A 20,689-nucleotide genomic window follows, 5' to 3' on the forward strand; every position below is an offset into this window, starting at 1 on the left:
TAAGTGCAGTGATTGCTGCTTATCAAGAATCGACTTCTCCAGATACTCTTTTCTCCTTCTCCCTTTTGTCCTTTGTGTTTGTCATGGATGTTTGTTGTTGGTAACTGGAGAAAGCTGTAGCTCTGCTTTGGAGACATGCATACTTCTTCCATCTTATAATGGAAGAATACGTTTCTGTAGCCTTCTAACCTTGGGAATAACATGGAATGAGAAAAATAGGAGAAAAAAAAGTTTAGCAGACGAATCAGTAGCACTGAAAAAGGCTCTGTAAATCCTATACTGCAAACTCAGAGGATGAAGTCTTTGTAGGACCTCGGAAATCTTAAGTGATACTCCAGGTAAAGAACCATTACAACTGATTTTCTTGTTCACTTGTATCTTTATGAAAAGTGTGCACCATTTGGGTTAGTACTTAGTTTTATTTTCATGCATTTTTTTTTAAACTTGTTTAATTGCACATTTGTCCTATCTTTAACTGACATTTTGGGCATGAATGTGCAGTGCATGCACAGCCACACACACAAGACTATATTTGACTCTTGCATGCAATATATGTACATCCCTATAAAGTGGACATCAGTACACAGCTGAAATCAATCCTCGGACAGAAAGACACTCAAGTCTAGACATAAATACAGTTCTTTATAGATTCAGTCTCAGTGGTGTCAGCAGCTGGCTGAACAGCTGGTCTGTTGAAAAGGACTTGGGGGTAATAGTGAATGCTGAGATCTATATGAGGCAGTAGTGCATGTGCATGGCAAATAAAGGCAAACCATGTACTGGGCTACATTAGGAGTGTGGCTGTCAGATTGAGAGAAGTTATTATGAACGTTGCTGAAGCTGCAGCTGTCATACTCTATTCAGTTTTGGGCCTCCCAGTTCAAGAAAGGTGCTGAGAAACTGAAGATCTGGCAGAGGGCTACTAACATTGTTAGTGATGTAGAGCACATGGGCTACTGCAAGGAGAGCTTGAAGTTGCTGGTCTGGTAGAAACTGACAAAGTGGAAACGAAGGTGCAACCTAAAACTGCCTATACTTTCTTGAAAGGGAGTTACAAAGACGACAGAGCCAAACTCTTCTAAGGAGTGGTTCATGGTATAATATGGAACAACCACCATAAATTGCAGCTTTGGTGGTCTAGAAACAGGGCATCAGGAAAAATTTCTTTTCTAGGAGGGTAGAGTGGCTCTGGGAGAGGTTACTCAGAGAGATGTGGAATCTCCATGCTGGGAGGTTTTTGAGATCTGGATTTTTATCACAGTCACAGAGGACATGATCAAATATTGGTGATAGTTGTGCTTCAGATGAGAGACTGTATTGGGTGACCCTGGCAATTCCTTCCCAACTAACTTTTTTTTTTTTTTAATTGATGCTTATGCCTCAGTTATTCTACTTAACTGGAATAAGTTTCACCATGAAAAAACAAACACAGAACTGTCCATTTACAGGCCATGTCATAAATTCTGTAGTATGAAAATATTTTTTTTTTATTTTTTAGTGTGGTGCTGTTGGCCTCTGCATCCCATCCAGCAGGTAAAGTTGATTGAGTTTTTCCTTTTTTAGATTTCTATATTGCCTTTCCTTTCCATGCATATTTTTAGAGGCCAAACCCTTAGGATTTTAGCCCTGGAATTCAACAGGAATATGACCAATAATATGACTTCAGATGGGAAGAAGAGAGGGGGTATATAACACTGTGTAATTTGCATATTTACTAATACCTTCCTTAGCTTCCCTTTGCAAAGCAGCAGCATGGGACAAAGAACAAAGAACTGCTTTTGAGGTGGTACGTGGTAAATAACAAGGATTCCCAAGGTCAGTGTGTCCTCTTCAGAGCAGTGTCCCAGAAGTCCATATAGAACTGAGTTTTCTTCTCTGCATTGCCCTCAGTGCTATGCAGAGATTTTGTTTTGTTGCTTTCGTAAGATGTATCTTATCACTTGAGCCCATGGCAGGATTTGAAGTATCAAAAAATTGAAGGCTAAAGATGGAGAAATTGAATATTTGATGGTGGCTAATATTCCTTGCATCTTGGTATTTTAATAATTAGAAGGATAAAGATGAGCATCTGTTGCTTTCACTATACATTTGCTCAGTCAGAAAAATAAAGGAAAAACCATTTAAATAAACATAAATTCTACCTTTTGCCTGGTGGTGCATGTTGTGGATGTAGGCATTCCCCCACTAGGACAGAAAGACAAGTTAGGCAAAATAGTCCTATGTTTCAAAAAGTGGAAGATGGAGTTTCCTCCAAATCTGTAGAGCCTGAAAGCTGGAGAACCCCTGGGAATGTTGCTACCAAGAGCAATCAGGGCCCAGGTTCCTGGAAATGCAAGTATTCAAGAGCTCTACTTGGATCTGGGAGGACTTTTTTAAACATCTCAAGTTGCTCTGTGTGACAGAGTTCAAATGCCGGACGGGGAAGCAGCCAACATATGTCTGTGTTTCCTGTTGCTTCAGCAGGAACTATCACAAGCTCTATAATAAAAGAAGTGGATATGATGCATGCGTACCCACTGGCAAATGTTGCTTAAGCAGGGTCTTCTGTATACTAGCAAAGAATACTCTTATGTATCCCTTTCCCCTTTTTCAACCAAAGGCAGGAACTGGCTAGAAGCAAGGTCAGAGAGAAATCATTAAACAAGCTAGAAATGTGGAAAGCATCATAAATGAAAAGTCAGCCAGCTGTAAAGGCTCAAAGGAATGTTAAACTAGTAATGTTCGTGTAATTGCTGTTCCCCTGCTTGTAACAGTGGGTAATTTTTTTCTCCTGTGTTCCACTGAGTGTATTACTTTGTCCCTCAGGTGATCTCTTCAGTGCCTTGGACTTTCCATTCCTGTACTTCTACAGGTTTCATAGCAGCTGCTGCGCCAGGTAACCCCTCTTTAACAGGACATGTGAATGTTTTCAAAATAAGAGATGCCATTGACTCTCAGTTAAAAATTTTGGTGTGTGCAAAACCTTAGTTATACTAGTTTCTGCTGCCATAAACCAGTAAAACTGCAGAGAATATGTGTCTCTGCATATCGGTGGATATGCATTTGAAGGCCCGAGATTCAAATGTGCTGGAAGTATATGTGTTTTTATCTGAGTGAGTGCATTCTGATCAGGCGAGTTCCCAGTCACCAGTAAAATAATTTTAACTAAGGTAGCAACGCTTTGATAAATAGCATCTCTCAAATGCTTCTTAAGTCAGATTAGCCCTTGTAAAACTTGCTGTTTGTGGTGATTACAAAGTATTAGTTTTCAGCGTTATATGGGTGTACGTGGATTTATTTGCCTGTACATCTGGTTATTTGGCAGAATGCTTTTTTTGGGTAAAAGGGAAAAGCTTTAACAAGCATTCCTTTATTTTGAGTAGCAAAAGTTCACTGCCTAATAGTGTAGTTCTCACAGGACAACATAAATGTTTCCTATAGGTTTTAATTATCTCAAAAAAAAAAAAATTATTCCTGTCTTTCCCCTCCAGTCTTTTGCCAAATGGAAGTATTTTTGTTTTAGAGGGGAAAAAAATATTTTCATGCTAACTGATGCCAAAAATATTTCCTGATTGTTAGGGATTTTCTTACTTGTATCCAAATTTTCCATTAAAAAGGGAAAATATTTAACAATATTTTTTAATATCCCCATGTACACAGTTTTTTGGTACAAAAGTGGCTTTTTTCAAGGGTGGACTATCCACGCTACAAGTAACTTGCAATTAGGTAATAATGAATAAGTTGTTCCACGGAAGGTAGGTGAAATCTATTTCTTCTTGAAGGCAAGGTCTAACTGCAGGTAATAATGTATATCTGTCTAGCCCAGATACTCTTCTCTTTCACTTCATTAGAATTTACCACTGTTGTAGCCTCCTGTTTCCATTGCCCCAGCTTCAGTACATGTATAGTAGGTAGGTGCACACTACAGCAAGTGGAAAGGAATAGTTAGATGGAGAAACAAGCATCTCAGTTGCTCTCCTACATCTTGTAATCCAGTGTCTTTGTAGACATAAAGGATTTGGAGGAAAACCTGTACAATATAAAGTAAGGGTAACTGATGCAGCTAAATCTACTACCTGTGCAAGTAGTAAGGTGCAAAGTGCTCTGTTTATTTAATGAAATAAACTGACGTTAATTGTGACATCAATATTTCAGGTATTATAATTAGCTGTTTCACTTTTTATCTCTGAATTAACACTAAACAGCTTCAAATCACTCTGACTAAAAGCCCTTCTCTGCAGGGCAGAAGACCTGGAATGAACTTAAGCCAGCTACTGGACTTTCCAAAGCTTGGGCAATGCTGCTTCATTGAACTCACTGGTTTCTTAGAGTGGAATGCTGTACTGCTCAGCACTTCATCCTCTGCAACAGGGAGCTGAGTTTGGGCCTATCTTTTATCATCAAAGCAGCATCTACTTTCTTGGCTTCAGGCACAGCAGTTATTCCTTTGGGGACTCGTGTTATGGCTCAGTGTAAAAGAAATCCTACCTTCTAGACCTGGGCAGTTATCTTGCCCTACTGTTTGGTTTATCAAAACCACCTGTAACTGAGATGTGGCTGACACACCTTTGCCACTTGTACTGAGGATGGAATGGCACTCGGATGAGGTGCTGGAGCCCAGCATGGAACTTCTGACCTAGGAAGTCATCATCTTCCACCTCTCCTGTTATTGCAGAGAGGGGACCAACTGCATTGCATCACTAACCAGAACAGCATACTCTCTTCAAATACCAAGACACCTTTTGTTTCACCACCTGTATGCTGTGTTGATCCTATCTCCTTTCCCATGCACCTTCCCCAGCACTTTGTAATCTCTTATGCCTCTCAACCAGCCATACAGTAGTTTGCGCCTCACATGTTTTGAAGTCCCTTTCTATTCCCTGCTTGCTGGTTTACACTATTTCACTGGTTCACAACCAGTGGCTTGTAAGTATGTTACAAGTGAAACAAAATCCAGAGCTAAAACTTATAAGCTCTGTGAGGTCCAGTGAGATGTGGAACAGTTTCCTTAAGAGTAGTCTTGGCTACAGGAGTACTGGGGACTACTTTCCTATATGACTCAAAAATCAAAATTCCCTTAATAGCAGAGATCTTTGGAGTCTTCTGTTCCCAGCATTACTGAGTCATCTGTCTATTTGGTATAGAGATGTATTTGACTTCCCAGTTGGAATTTAGGCTTCATGAAGTTTAAACAGCTTGAAAGCTTCAGGCAGAAACTTCCCCATGGTTATTTTTTTCAGTTCAAGGCTCTGTGGAGGTTGAAGTGAGTTAGTTGCCGAACATGTGTGGCTCCTGTTGAAATTAGCATTACCTTTATTCAGAGCCATTTCAATGCTTGAAGTTAATATTTCACCTCATGTTTCTAATAATCTCTGCTTTTCTGATTATGCAAGTGCATTAGAGACCAGCCATGAGGGCGTCAGACTTACATTACTCAGACTCTAGTCACTGACTGAACAAAACCCGAGATGTACTAGACGTAACGTAAGCTCTTTGTCCACCACTCACCTTTCTCCAAATGGGATTAATGCTGCAGTTCTGCATTAGGAAAACCAAGATGCCTTTGAGGTTGCTTAGTTGAAATTAAGAGCCTTTATTAACAAGCTTTCCCCATCCCTTGCAGTGGACTGTTGGGATTCTTTCTGATGTTGCACACAGTGAAGCTAAAAAGCAGCACAACATCAGGGCAATATGCAGCATGGAGTTTTCTTGCAAAGGTAAGAGAAAGACTGTCACAGGAACACAGTGGATCTGTGCTTCTCCCAGGCAAACCGAGGAATTTCTACACCTCTCTAGTTTCCCTCGCTATTCCTATTTGACACTCCTAGGGCCTGTCTATGCAACCTGTACATGGGGTTGAGGCAACAAATATCAGTGCATAATAAGCTAGGATCATTAGCTAAGATCAAATACTGTATGTAGACTGAATTTAATGGAACTGGGCAGATTATTTCAGCTAAGGATTTGGCCTATTCAATCCCAGTAATACAAATCTGTACTTTCCAAAGAAAGTTTTGGAGAAGAATATTCCTTCTGAGAGTCTGTGCACCAGCTGTTTCCAGTGTGTCTTCCCAGAGCCAAGAGTTAAAACTAGTTCCCCGAAGTTCAGTACTAGAACTCCCACCATTATCATTACAGGGGAGAGCGGTGGATGTCAATTTCCTTGACATTAACAACACTTTTGATCGTATCTCCCACTCTGTTCTTATATCCAAATTAGACTGTTACAGTCTGGATGGACAAACAGTTAGATGGGTGAAAAAATGCTTGGACGATCAGGCTCAAAATGTAGAGGTTAATGATTCCTGTTCTAACTGGAGGCTTGTGACAACTGGAGTAGCACAGGGGTTTGTCCTGGGGCCCATCCTGTTTAACATCTTTAATGACTAGAGTGTACTCACGTTTGCAAAGGATGCCCAACTGGGAAGACCAGTCAAGAATGCTAAAGAACAGGGTTGCCTTCCAGAGGGACCTGGACAGGCTGGAGGAATGGGCCAACAGAAATCTTACAAAATTCAGCAAGGACAGATGTGAAGCCCTGCACATGAGAAGGAAGAGCCCTGGCAATAAATAATACAGGCTGGGGACTGGATGGCTGGGAAGCAGCTCTGCACAAAAGGACCTGGGGATTTTGATAGACAGCAAAGCAAACATGAGCCAGCAGTGTGCCCTGGCAGCCAAGAAGTCCAAAAGTATCCTAGGCTGTACTAATAGTAGCATAGGCAGTAAATTTGTGAAAGTGATCATGCTCCCCTACTCAGCACTTGTTAGACCACATCTGGAATAGGGAACGTTGGTTTAGGCTCCTTAGTACAGGGAAGACATTGATAAACTGGAGCAAGTTTGGCAGAAGGCTGGCAAGAAAGTCAGGGGACTGAAGCATTTGCCTTGTGAGGAACAGCTGCTGGACCAGGCTTGTTCAGCCTGGAAGAGAGACAGCTTTGGGAGCACATAACAAGCAGCAGCCACCCAGTAGCTATGGAGAAATTACCAAGAAGACAGACCCAGCCTATTCACAGTGGTGTGTTGGTGTGTGCATGTAAGATAAGACGTTCAGATTGGGTGTAAGGAAAAGCTTCTTAACCCTGAGGACAAGTTAGGCAGGGGCACAAAGACTGTCTTTGAAGGTTTTCAAGACCCAACTGGACAAAGCCCTGGGCAACCCAGTCTGACCTCGTGAGGTCCCCTCCTACTGGAATTATCCTATGATCAGTGGATCTAGGGTCTGGCTGTATTTGATTTAAGTTATTAACAGCTCATTTGTTAAATTATCAGTGGTAAATGCAGTCAGGAGAGCTTGCCAAACTCCTTTTCCCTGATTAGATTTTACTTTCCTCACCCTCAGTCAGGTCATCTGAAAACCACAACCTTCCTATGCAGTTTGTGATCACAGCTTTCCTACGACAGTGAATGAAACTTGCAAGAAAAAAAGAAACCCACGTAGATTTGCCTAATATGCTTATTTAGAAACTGTAGTCAAATGAGTCTTCGTTTTTTCTGGGGATAACAAGAAGGGAGTGATATGGCTGGTCTTGTGCTTTGCAAGCTGTTCCAGACAGTACAAGTCACATAGAGTTTCTCAGCAGTTTGAATTTCTTCCAAATATTCTGACTGTGCAGATTTTAGTACCTTAGCTTTCTTCTTGCTCCTTGGTAGCAAGTCAAGTGATTAAAGCTTGCTCTTGCCTCTTTCTTTTTTTCTTTTTTAACATTCTGGGTTGGAGATGGGAATAGCTGGCTCTGCTGGTAGGTGTTGTGAATGAGGAGAAATGGTTCTACGTGTGGTATTTATGACTTATCGGAAAAAAATGCAGGCAAAGATGTGTTGTGAAATCTATTTTAAGCAGATTTGGGTCCTTCCCAGCTGAGGTGGATCAGAGCCACAAAGTCTGGACTGGATCAAAGCTTTACCAAAGTCCAAGGGTTTCTAGATTTGTGGGGGTTTGGCCAACTCCAGACATAAGTTAGACAAAGTTTGTTCTAGCCACTGTTGTCAATGAAATTATGTGCCTTTATAGCAACTGAAAATTTGTCCCTGTCACTGTGATAATTTAATCTGTTCTTCAGCCTTAAAAGTCTGTGTTTGTTCATGTGCATGGTGTAATTATCTTGCTTAGGAAGGTTTTTGTAACAGGGCAAATTAGTCCTTTTCCTGTTGTAGCTTCTAACCCAGTGCTCAAATTATATGTCTTGCGTTCAAAGAGGGGAATGAGTAATAAGGACATGAGGTCTGTCTGTAGCACTAATAATTTTATCAAAACTAGCTGTTTCCCTAATGTCTTTCACTAGTGTTTTAAAGCTTGCTGTAAGAATGATTTTAGGGCTCAGTCATGCCCATCTGAGGCAGCATGAGGAGCATGGAGGAACTGCTTCTCCAAGTGCTGAAATGCAGCTGATTTTGGGTTAGAAGTCAGTGAATACTTCAAAGATTCAGAAACACTATACATCAGTTTTAGAACAGAGATCAAAAGAGACTGCAGAGACAGACACAGATAGGCAGAAAGCAAGAGCTGAACTGGAGCTTGCCTACAAGGGTAGGGGCTGATCAACCAGCTCCTATAAAATTCTCACAACATATCTTGTAATTATAAGGAACTATAAATTTATGTATGGGGTAGTTAAGAAGAGTCCTTTCTATCTGATCACTTACGCTACTTCCTGCAGGTGTTTGGAAGTGTTAAAACTCCATACTGATCTAGACTGGCATTGCCTGGGTGTGAAGGCTATCTCAATCACATATTAAGTCATCATAAGTGCAGAAAAGCAGTATTTAACTACTACTCTAAAAATCTGTGTGACTCCCTTTTTTTTTTTTTAAAAAAAAAAAAAAAGAAGAAGAAGAAAGGAAGTTAATGTGGATAAAGAATAAAGATAGGAAGTATTTGAATCTGGACTTACAGAATGAGATCCAGTGGAAAAAAACCCTCTGGTCACAACAACAGCTTTGAGTTCCCACATGAGCATTTTTCTTGGATTGAGTAGTGCCCTAGATCATCCTCTTAATCTCTCAGACTGACTGGAGTTTTCACCAGCAGTTGGAAAGGAGCAGCATTTGAGGCCAGAGTATGTTTATCTTGCAAATGAGCCAAGAAAGGAGAATGCTGTAGTCCTCCGACAGCAACCCAAGCCTCTAGGGAGGTGCAGAGAATCAGAAAATCTGTTTTCCATTTGGATGCTTTGTACCTATGTGACTGATGAGCTGGGGCTGAGATTGTTGCCACCGCTTCATTTCTTGTTAAGTGCCAAGAGACCAATAAACTAACCATGAGATCTGATATGGCCTGCTTTCCAGATTCAAGGAGAATTCTTTATGAAGCCCACATATTTGGCCTCCCTGCCCTCTAATTTTTCATTCACTTAAAAACTGGAGCTGGGTCGTAACTTGTTTTTATGATACTTACTTTGGCTGCGGTAACTTAATCAATGTATGAGGTTTTAAAATTCCTCCCCATAATGATTTCTGACAGCTTTCATGTCAAAGCATTGCTTTGTGCAGAGACAGACGAAGCACATGTTTCATCTGTGTGTATAGTCCTGTGTGATATTTATAGTGACAAATGCTCGCTGCACTATTGCTGTGAAAGCAAATAGTGTGTGTGTTAGTCATATCTGTATGGATTCGTGAGAAATGCCAAAAAGTCACTAAAGTGATCTGTAAAACAACAACAAAAAAATGCTCTTAAGAAGCCCAAGAAATATGGAATGCTTCGTCATAGCCTTGCACAGATTTAATCCCCAGAAGAGCAAGGATTTGAAGCTGTACTGAGATTTCTTGTTTTAATTTGAAAGCTATGCTAGTATCATGGGTCATGTACTGGAAAGAAAAACTGGAGATGCTTATATATACAGACAGAAGCATCTGGTGAGAACGCTAATGAGCTCAAACAGCGCTGTCAGTGAGTTTGTTTAGATTAAGGCTGCCAATCTATCTGATGATGAAACCTGTTAGAGTCTCTAGAAGTTAAGCAGCAGAAATAATTTAAGTCATGAATAGAAGGGAAAAATGATATTTCAGAACTTTCTTCAGGAAGATACTGGTTACTTAAAAACTCATATTCCCACATCATGTTTTGTGTTATCCCAATAAACTTGTAGGGAATTCAGCTTGTTTCAAACATGAACCTATGGAGACAGCTTGTTATAAAAAAGGAAGAATAGATGGGAAGGTCAGTGGATTTTGGATTCCCTCTTTCTTCCTCCCTCATCTGAAGAAATGAAGTTGGATAACTGAAATACAGTTGTTTATTTCACCATCATGGTTGTAAACCATTGTTTTCATATGCATTAGTTGGAAGAAAATTTAGATAGATCTCACCAGGAGTACGCAGTTCTTTTCTGTGTGGCCATCCCATGCACCATTGTGTAATCCCTGGTGTATCTGAACAGTGTTGGAGGCTCCCTGATACATAAAAGCATCTGCTGACAGCTGCTTTGGTTCCTCATTTGTTAACTTCAGAAGTGTTTGCCCCAGGTCTCCCTATGTTTAATGCTGACTGCCAGACATGGTGAAAGTAACTTTGCAGGACTGTCTGAAAGAGTATTTTATCCATGGGTCCTGTGAAACTAACTGTAGCCCACTGTACTTACACTCCAGCAGTTTTAATCTTCCCTCAAAATATGTAACAGCTATTCAGAACGCCTCCTGTAGTCTTTGATTTTTTATTTTGTGTCTGTGTATCTGCTTCTTTGGTCCCCCTGGTGTCTTGAAGAGAACGGATAGACTAGATTCATCTTCATGTCAGCACAAAAAAATGGATTATATCCCTCTTAAAGATTGGAAAAGTACTGATGTTTTTTATTAAAGCAGAAATTATCTTCTTCCTGGTTTTCATAATATGGAGAGGCCACAACTGCAAGTCTTCTGGGGCTCCTAGCCTGGTTATGCTCACTGTACCTCTCTTTCACAGATAGCAGTTCACGTGAGAATTTTGTTTGCTTTAATTCCAGGGGAAAACCAACCAAGCAAAATAAAACAAATTCATGCTTTTCCACATTTTTGCAGTCTTAAAGCCTCTGCTAAAACATGCACTCCTATTTGTATATCTTTCAGTTCCTCTTCCGTTGCTGCTGAGCATGCAAGTGCTATAAAATATTCTGGTCCAGAATGTCAGTTCCTTTCTTCTTCTGAGGGCTATTTACTTGCAGAAACAAGTGCCACTCTAAAAGAGCCCTGCCATTGGCAGCTTCTGAAGCAAATGGCTCTCCTTGTTCATCTCTGCCTTAATGGGAGAGGATTCTGGATTAAAAAATCTGTTTTAAAATGTTATACGTGTATCATAACCAGAACAAGAATGTGTTTGGTTATCTGGCACTTGCCCACTTGGTTATATTGTAGACTGAAGTAGGGTCTTTGCCTGCTGCTGTGCTTAGGCAAAAGTGACTTTGAGACTCTTGGCTGAAAATCACATTGCTTTCTTGGCTTGGACCTCATAAAGCTTAAAGCAAAAATGTCATATACTCCCACTGGAGTTCCATAAACACAGTGTGTTTTCATTCGGCAAAGATCCTGCGCTGCATGCAAGGCTGTCTCAACATCTCTGCTCACCCAACCTGGAAAAATTGTGCAGCCACAAGCCAAAGCCCTGGGAAAGAGGGGGAGTTGTGTGCTAGGCCTGGCTGGACTCTGCTGGTAGGTGCTGTCCGTGGCACCAGTGTGGTTTGATGTGCACCCCTAATCTGAGAGAGGGAGTTTCTGTGACCCTAAAGCCTTCAAGTATGCCAGGAAGGGGTTCAGAAGAGTAGGAGTGAGCTTCTTCCTTCTGCGCGCCTTGTGTACTCTTATGCATGCAGATATGCACACACATATGCATAAAGATAATTAAAAATGGTAAAAATCCTTATTGATTTGTGGTTGGTTCTCACTGTGTGAAATATGTACATTCATTCTTGACACATACATTTGATTCCTGAGAGTCACCATGGAGACTATGCAAATATCTTAGAAAAGAAAATGTGTCTCAGCTGAGCTTGACGAGCACATAAGGCAATCAGTGTGCTCTTAACTGCATCTTCAGGGTCTATAAAAAAGACCAGTTGCTGAAACCTTAAAAGTATAGGGGTTTGGGTGGTTTCCATGGAGACAGCTTGATAGTTACATGGTAGCATCCAACACTAATTATACCATATAACCGTTGGGAAGAAGTCTCCCTAACAACTCCTTTGTGTGCTACACAACTGCTAAGCTAAGTGGCACAGGCTCCCTGGGGCACTAATGCAATTTAAGGAAGCTGTCTTGTAAGAATAGCTGAGAAATGTCAGAGATTTTAAACCTTCAGGTAGTGGCAAATTTTAATATGTACATTAAGAGGTGTTGTGTGGGGCTGCAGTTGTGTATCCACTGAAAATGGCAGTTAGACAGCTTTTGGGCAGGACATGATCACACAAATAAGTACATAAAGTTACGTGTTATGACTTCGGGGTAGTATTGCAGGACAACTCATCTGTGCTCAATATAATAAATCCAGTCTGAGCAGACATTAATTCATAGATTGAGCCCTGAGAGATGCTCTGAGTTTGTTTGTTTCTTTTTATCCATCATGATATCCATTTGAAGTGCATCATGTACATTTGGTATTTTCATTCTTTTCAACATAAAGCTAACAGCAGAACCACTAGCTTGCAGTATGTCTTTGGAAGGTATTTTTTCACCCCTACCTTTGACAAACCGTCTCTATATACTTGACAGTAGAAAAATGCCAATTTAAAAATAGGTTTTGTCAAATCAACAGAATTTTGAACTGCAGAAGATGCAGGTTCATTAGTTCCTTTGCATAACAGATTCCTGATCTCCCATGTTTGTGTTTGGTCTCCTGGTGTTACTTACATATGGAGAGCTGAGGCTGGGACATGAATCGTAAATCTGACAAAGAGAAGACAAAAGAATGACAACTGTTTCGGAAATTGTTTCCATTGCCAATGTACTAATATAAATGCCAAAATTATATGGGAGAACTGTGCACTGTATAACATACTAATGTAGAAGGTTTGAAAGCTAGCTAAGGCTAGGCTTCCAAAAATGAGCAAAAATAGCCACATTCTTCTCCCTTGCCGGTTCCCTGTTCTTTTCAGGATCGGGATCGCTAGCTGCCTTTTTGATTCTTAAAAACGTTCATGGATGAAATGTCTCCAGGCAGCCTCACAAATCTTGAACCTGATCGTTGACCTCTCTGATAGGCACTTGATGTCACCCACCAGGTTGCTCTCTTCAGAAAGGTCTCATGTTAGAGAGCTGCTGCTGTCTCAAACAGGTCTCTGGGTCTTCCTCTTCCTGTCCCTCCCCAACTCAGAACCAATTTTTGCAAAATCTCAGGTGTGTTCATTTCTCATTCCCGCTCTGTACACCTGTTTAAGGATTAGATATTGACTTTCAACAAAAGTCAGCAAACAGCCATAGGGCTGTGGGGGAGACAGACTGAATGGCTTGTGTCCTGTCCCTGAAATACATGGTGCTCAGGGAATCCCGTAGGCATCAGTTAGTCTCAGGTGACTGAACTGTCCTCATCCTATCCGTGGCTAGCAGGAAGAGTGCAGAGTCCAGTTTTCTCTCCATGTGTGTTACTATGGATGGTTGTCCTAAGAGGGGAGAAGGGAATGGGACTTCTTGCAGAGACTTCCCCACCCTTTCTGAGGGAACGGGAGGCCAAAGACTATAGTCAACTATAGTCACTTCTGTCGCCAACTTCCCACGCATGAGACACGCAGGGCCTGCTGAGGCCCACAGGGCCAAGTGTGTAACCTTGTGACATTGCTTATAAAAGGCATTGCTCAAAATGGATTAGCTGTGGTCATGTTTTAAAAAACATTTTTTCAAGTATCATGTTTTTTAAGGTTTCTGATGGAATATTTTGACCTTTTGTAATAGTGAATGGTTATAAAGCCCTGGAAAGGCTTTTGTTTTTGAATGGAAAAATAAAATCTTAAATAATACCAATTCTTCCTTGCAGTCCTTAGCATAATAATAATAATAATAATAGCATGTTAATTTCTTTCCATTACATCATTACTAAAACAGCATAAACACAGCAGAGAATGGCAATCCAGTCTCTGTTATTATTGTTAGGTTGTACGGAACGGGGTCAGCAGGGAGATTTAGTTATCTGGTCTGGGAATTGTTTGTTTATGAATTAGGTTTTCCCAAAGGAGTCATGAGATGGGAAATACAATAGGAAACGGACTTTATACATGCACAGAAATACCAACTGCAGGAGAGAGGTTGATGGAAACTTGCTATTTTTGCTAACAGATTTTTAAAAAATACTTGATTACGCATCCCTAAGTTTCCTATGCTATTTTTGGTACTAGTGATATCCTCCACAGAGTTCTGAGTAGTCATGACAGAAAAATGTTTTACATCCGATAATACTGACAAGGAACGTAAGCACTTCACATGTTTCTATAGATTTTAACAATGGAAAAATGCGTTATATTGCTTTTTACTAAAATATTTCCCTTAAGGCAGGCATCCTCATTGGTTCTGACAATGTCCTTGAACCCTATCAGCAACACTTGTCCATTCCATGTATAAATAAATAGCATGCATAGGATCTGTTCTGGGGGCAAGAAGAGGTTTGAAGTTGCACTCAAAAAATGCACAGGTCTTGAATGATAATGGCCTCAACCTGCAGTGTTCAGCGTGAGACCTTCAGGTAATCTAGCATGGAAAGAGCAGTCACTGAGAACATGTGCAGCATCCTACCCAGCACCCTCCTCTACAGCAAGGTATTCCAGATATCATCAGTCTTGGCACAATGGGCCAGTCCCCATCTGGGTCGTTTGAGCCAGTTGTGGAGGTGGCTTCAGAGTACACAGCTGGGCTGGTGTTCACCTACCTGGTGTCTATGTGGAAATGTTCACTGTTGGCTTCCTAGGTTGCTCAGGGTATATTTTTTGCTGTCAGTCTTCTGGTCTGCTTTGTGATGTTGTTATCTGGTATAGGGCAACACTTAAGCACGTGACTTTTCAAAAGACATTCAGTTCTTGTGACGCATGGAAACTCATTGATGTAGCCTGTAACATACCTGCCTTTGGCCCCAGTTTTTTGCCTTAGTCGCCTCACTGCTGAAGCTCTCTTTCAGAAGTCATGGTTCCTTGAACTATGTTCTCTTGTGCTTTGAGAGAGAAGAAACTGACAGGGATTGAAAGGATCAGCCTGGTTAATTTGGTCTTTGGTAAAATTTATGAAGTGGTGCACACAAAGTAGCTAAACGTTGAAGAATTATCACAGCTACTTAAGGGGTCTGTTCTTAAAAATACTGTCTTCCACCACAGTGCTAATGTGTTCTGCCTCAAGTCAATTTTCCTTTTCTTCATGGACCGCAGTTGCCAGGAACTTTACACTCTGCCTGCTGGAGCCAGCCTTTTTTTTTTTTTTTTTTTTTTTTTTTTTTTTCTTCCCTGGATGCCAGGTGAGTCACCACTGAGCCACTGCTATGGGAGGTCATGATCCACCTATGAGAAGTTTGGAATTCCTTCTCTTTCGCCTTTAGTCAGAGGTCCTGATACTGCAAGGCAATTACAGTAACAGTTCCTGCCTGATCTGGCTACTGGCCCACCCGCTGGCATCTAGCACTTGGGAGTAAGATAGACGTAGACAGAACCTGAGCTTGGTCTTTCCCAAGGAGCCAACTCCTTTTGTGCCAGATATACATAGCAAACTGTCAGTTAGCCTGTTAAATTCACTGCTTAAGTGTGACAGTGAAAAGTGTGGTCTTCTTAACTGGGTTATCAGCCTTTTCTGTCTCTTTATGGTAATCTCTATTTCATGATCTTGTAAGGGTTAGATGAGGTGAAGAGTAACTTGGAATGCCAAAAGGCTAGCTCATGTGGAGCTTAACATAAGATGAAGTGTATTTTATTGCGGTATTTTTCAGCAGCAGAGTGTTGGAACAGCTGGCTGCTCCCCAAAAATGAAAAGCAATACTTTTCAAATGGGATAGAAAAAATAATTCTTTAACACAGTATACCATATTACTGACCAGGAAAATTCAGGGTATCAAACAGAAGGTCATACTGAGACAATTGATTGAGTAAAAATGAAGAGAGGTGTATGGTTTTTACAGGTTCAGATCTGCTCAAAAGCTTTCAGTGACTGAGTCGCTAGAATTTCAGCAGAAGCAGACATGATGTGGAAATCTTTCTAGGACAGAAGTGGAAAGATTAATAAACTGCATGTCACAGGATGTAAGTTTTGTATCAGCCAAGGTCAACATGCAAATCCCTCTTTTTCTCTGATGTGCACATCGACTGCAGACTTGCTGCATTAGGGGATGATCATAAATTCTCCTGAATTCTCTGGTCAACCAATACTTGATTAAACAAACCCTTGGTCCACTCCAGCTGGTGTCTGTGATCCTAATAGGTAAAAACACTTCACTGCCTTTGTCGTTGCCATTGCAATGCTTACTCCATTACACAAATATTCAATAATTCATAAAATAAGAACAAGATGATGAATCTCATTGCCCTGCCAACTTCTGAGCTCAGAGGTTTCAGGGGAGAGACTAAATGGCAGGAGCAGTGTAATTCTGGGTCAGAATATAAGGAAAAGAGACTCCTTGACAGGCTGAAACAACAGAGGAAAAGTACAGTAAGCATTATAATGCACAAAGCATTTACAGGAAATGGGAGGTGTTGGCTATTAAGTTTGGTGTAACCTGGAAATACAAATATGTTTCAGCTTTTGGTCAAATATACATGCATCAGTTGACAGTCTTGTAGCAGCAAGAATGAGCAAAGCACTTTTTGGCAAAGTCAAAGAAAAAGTTATTTGGCCTAAAGAAGCCTTCTATCCCTTGTTAAATGACTTTTGTTGTCCTTCCTTGACAAAGCTTCAGCTGCATGGATTGTGCCTCTCATTTTCAGAACTGACCCAAACAGATGCTCTTAGTCTGGTGCATGTACACACACCTGTTTTAGTCATGATTGATAGTGTTTCCATATCAGCAAACATGCTTCAGGAGGAACATACATGGATTGTGCAGGGTTTTCCCTTTGTCTCCTTATACAGAACTGAACACTGGGAGTAGTAACAGTATCTAGTTTATATTTTCAGTGGTCACATTTAAAAGAAACATTTAAATATGAACAGAGGTACTGTTAAAATTGAATTCTGTACTATAACCACTCTATAGGCTGAAGTTAGCTGGTGAAGTGCCACCATTGGCCATAGGAAGTCCTCATTAGCCACGAGAAAGGGAAATTTATGTTTTGGCCATTATCTCCAGTAGCAGAGGGCAAATACTTCTTGTTTTGGTTTTCTCTTCATGATGACAGAAAGTCTGATGTTTATGTTTGAGTGAAGGTAGGGTGGAGTGGCTACTTGATGTTCAAAAAGAAATAGTTACCATAATTTTCAACCCGATCCTAGTGTTTTACAAGGGGCAAAGAGTTTTGGTTTTCTTTACAGTGTCTCAGGATATCTTTCACTTTTTGTAGGAAAGCAAAATTATAATGTGCTTGTAATAGTTCAATTCTGTCTCATCAGTGATGTATGTTTATATATCATTTCTATACTATATATAGTATGTGTTTATGTGTGAATATATATAGATAGATATATGTTTATTCATTTATAGATTTAGGCCTTTCTGAAAAGAGTCTTGTCTTGTTCATATCTAACTATTGTAAATATGACCATGATATCCTGTTTCTCATTAGAGGAGAAATTTCTTACACAAATCCTGTTTATCACAATCAGTAACCCGCATATCCTTTACTTTCTATACTTAACCATTGGAAGGTGTCTCTGCAACATAGACTGTTACTGTACCTTTCTTTGTGGTGGCTCTTATAAGGTTTAAAAAACAGAAAGGGACAGTGCAGAAGCAAGGAAATTAAGGTATTGCCAAGAATCAGAAAGGACATCCATTAGCTACGTGCATTAAATACTCGTATAGCTGAAAGCTGTAAAACAGGTGCCACATACCTTAAAGAGGTGAAGGCTGAGGATTCTCCAGAAGTGATTCAGAGGCAAGAGGCAGTTGGACTTTTCTGAGCCTTTTCTCCATTGCAGGGTGGGGCTGGGCACACAGCTGGGTCCCAGAATGACCTAGTAACCGCAGCTTCAATATCCCCTAATCGCTCATTTTCTCCTGCAGCCAAACTGCTAATGAGATGCATACAGTGCAGGAACAATAGCCTGGCTACCTTTGTCTTATGAGGAATAAAAGCATGCTGAATTCAACCACAATTCAGCTATTATTTTGGCATTCACATGATGCTCTGGGTTAGAAAAATAGTTACTGTAGCCTATTAATCTGAAAGGATTGCACATTAATCCTTGACAGTGTATTAATGTGATCAGACAAGATGCTGAATGACTTTAAGGAAGCTGATACAACCACCTGTTGCTTCAGTCTTGCCCTCCCAGGATCAGCATCTTGGTTGTATTGGTCATTGTATCCTGGAAACTAAAAGAACGTATGAAAAGCAGCACTGACAAGAATCTTCATAAATGCAATAGAAAGTAGAAGATGGATACCTTATTCTCTAAATAATGGAGCTGCATACAAGTATTTAACCATAGAAATGCAGAGGATTATCTGCCTTCTTAAATGCATATGAGAGATAATTAAGAAATCTCCTTTCTTATAGCAATTGAAAAGCTGATAAATAGAAGTACTCCTCCGTAATACAGATATTGGTTTGAGCACTGATAAGGTAAAAAAACCAACCACCTTAAAATTTCTGATGAATTTGCTAGAGGTGAGCATTTATACTGCTTCTGTTCTGAAAACATTTTAGAGGGCAGGTTGCTAATTGTGTTTGTCATTTGATCTACCCTCTCCCTCATTTTTTTAGTATGTTTTATGTTTTAAGCACAACGTGTAGATGATTTTAAGATGGGTCAGAAGTTATTTGCTATGAAACCAGATAGATTCATTTGCACTAGAAGTTTTTCATTTATTGTTATCTTATCAAGTTTTATGAGTATCATTAGGCATATGACTGTTACTGCTAAGGCATGTTTAAACACTGGCAGCTTTTGTGTCACAATACACAGAAGTAATTGTGTTCTTAAAGAACCCCTAGAATTTAGAATCATTTATGTTGGAAAAGACCGTTAAGATCATTAGGTCTAACCCAGGTCTGCCAAGTCCACCACTACACCATGTCCCTAGGCACCCCATCTACATGTTTTTTAAACACCTCCAGGGATGGTGATTCCACTGCCTGCCTGGGCAGCCTCTTCTAATGCTTGACCACCCTTTCAGTGAAGAGATTTTTCATAACCTCCAGTCTAAACCTCCCCTGGTGCAACTTGAGGCTGTTTCCTCTTGTCCTGTCACTTGTTACCTGGGAGAAGAGACCTACCCAAACTATTTACCATTATTGTTTTAATAATGCTTAAAAAATAGAGGAATAAAATATAAGGAACGAGCAGAAGAGAGGGACCAAAATGTCCTGTGATAAAAATCTGCTTTAGGGAAGCTGGAGATCTGTGCAGGCATTTAGGCAAATATGAAATAAAGGATCTCAAAGACATTTACAGCAGCTGGTAAAACTTCTGCGTGGCTGGATCAAAGCTGTGTGGATCATGAAGTTGCTGATGCTGTCACTGTTGCCATAGTGCCACTGTTGCCATGGTGCCAGCATCACCAGGCTATCCTTTAAGTAACAACATGTGCATTGGGGAGGGTTAAAGGGTTTTCTTCCTTCAGGAGAGCTGAGCAGAGTCCACCTATGATCAATGTGGACCTAAGTATGCTGCAATGCACAAGCTCATTGCACTGTTTACTGATTTCATAGACTGACAGTCTCCAGTTAAGTCTGTCAGGGAATGAAAACCCTTAGGGCAGGTCTGCACTTTGGTCAGGCTGTGAGGGGAATGCAGTAGACATGCTCAAGTTACCTTCAAACTAATGAGCAGATTGCAAATGAAACCTGTTTTGCTTTCCCTCTTTCTCCATCGTATTTCACTTTGGATTGTTTCTTTCCCATATTTGGGCTGCTCAGCTTTTCAGGCAGGATTATGGTATTGCTGTTTCTTTTGGGAAGAGCCATTGTTTTGGTGGTTCAAGGCTAAAGCTTCATTACTTTTCTTTGGGAAAAGCTGTGTGTCTGCTTAAAATCCTTCCTTCTTGGTGGATTTATTAGTAGAGCTCCTTCAGGGAGCTGCATTATCACCTGAAGCCATTAGGTTAAACAGCAGATTCTGTGTTGTCTTTCAGTTGGTAACAACAGACCCTCAGAACAAAATTGAAAACTGACAGGTTGTTGATTAATGTTGATTAATGCAACTGAATCAGCATCTAGGGGAAAGAGACTTTCCAGGACAGTTGGTTGGAGGAATTTTGCCTGCATTTGCTGTATCACTTTTAACCAGAGATTGGCTTTGGCACTTTGAAGATGGTTTACAAGACGCTTTTGAGCTTCTAGAATTGATCCAGACTGCACAGAAAGCCTTCTCATTGCAATAGGCAGTGTGCTTAAAAGCTTCCGGGGAAGTTTTTCTTTTTGTGGTAGATCATCCCCAAAGCTGACCTGAAATTAAACAGTTAATGCTAGTTTAATTTTGGTCTGGTTCTGTGTGCATGATTCGTTCAGATACTGAGCAGGATGGAAGAGACCTCCTGTGCACAGTATCTGCAGCTGTTAACAGCGCTTTATTTTGATTGTAGACCATGGGAGAAAAAGAGTATATTCTTGTTTTTTCTCCATGTCTTCCCCACCCAGTTTGCAAGGAATCTGGGTGTACCTGAATTTAGTTTTAG

General features: G+C 40.5%; 1 protein-coding gene across 7 annotated transcripts in view; it reads left to right on the forward strand.

Annotated features, from left to right (window-relative positions):
• Positions 1-20,689, forward strand: part of TMEM241 (transmembrane protein 241) — a 63,025-nt gene that overhangs the window by 28,012 nt on the left and 14,324 nt on the right. For 6 of the 7 annotated variants that reach the window (XM_055705729.1, XM_055705733.1, XM_055705731.1 and 3 more), the window contains 3 exons: positions 1,499-1,533; positions 2,806-2,875; positions 5,603-5,696. In XM_055705729.1, the coding sequence (XP_055561704.1) occupies positions 1,499-1,533; positions 2,806-2,875; positions 5,603-5,696 (199 nt within the window). The remainder of the gene's footprint in view (positions 1-1,498; positions 1,534-2,805; positions 2,876-5,602; positions 5,697-20,689) is intronic. The other variant, XM_055705735.1, reaches the window with a different exon arrangement.

This window comes from Falco cherrug, chromosome 3 (assembly GCF_023634085.1).
Source record: "Falco cherrug isolate bFalChe1 chromosome 3, bFalChe1.pri, whole genome shotgun sequence".
Lineage (NCBI taxonomy): Eukaryota > Metazoa > Chordata > Aves > Falconiformes > Falconidae > Falco > Falco cherrug.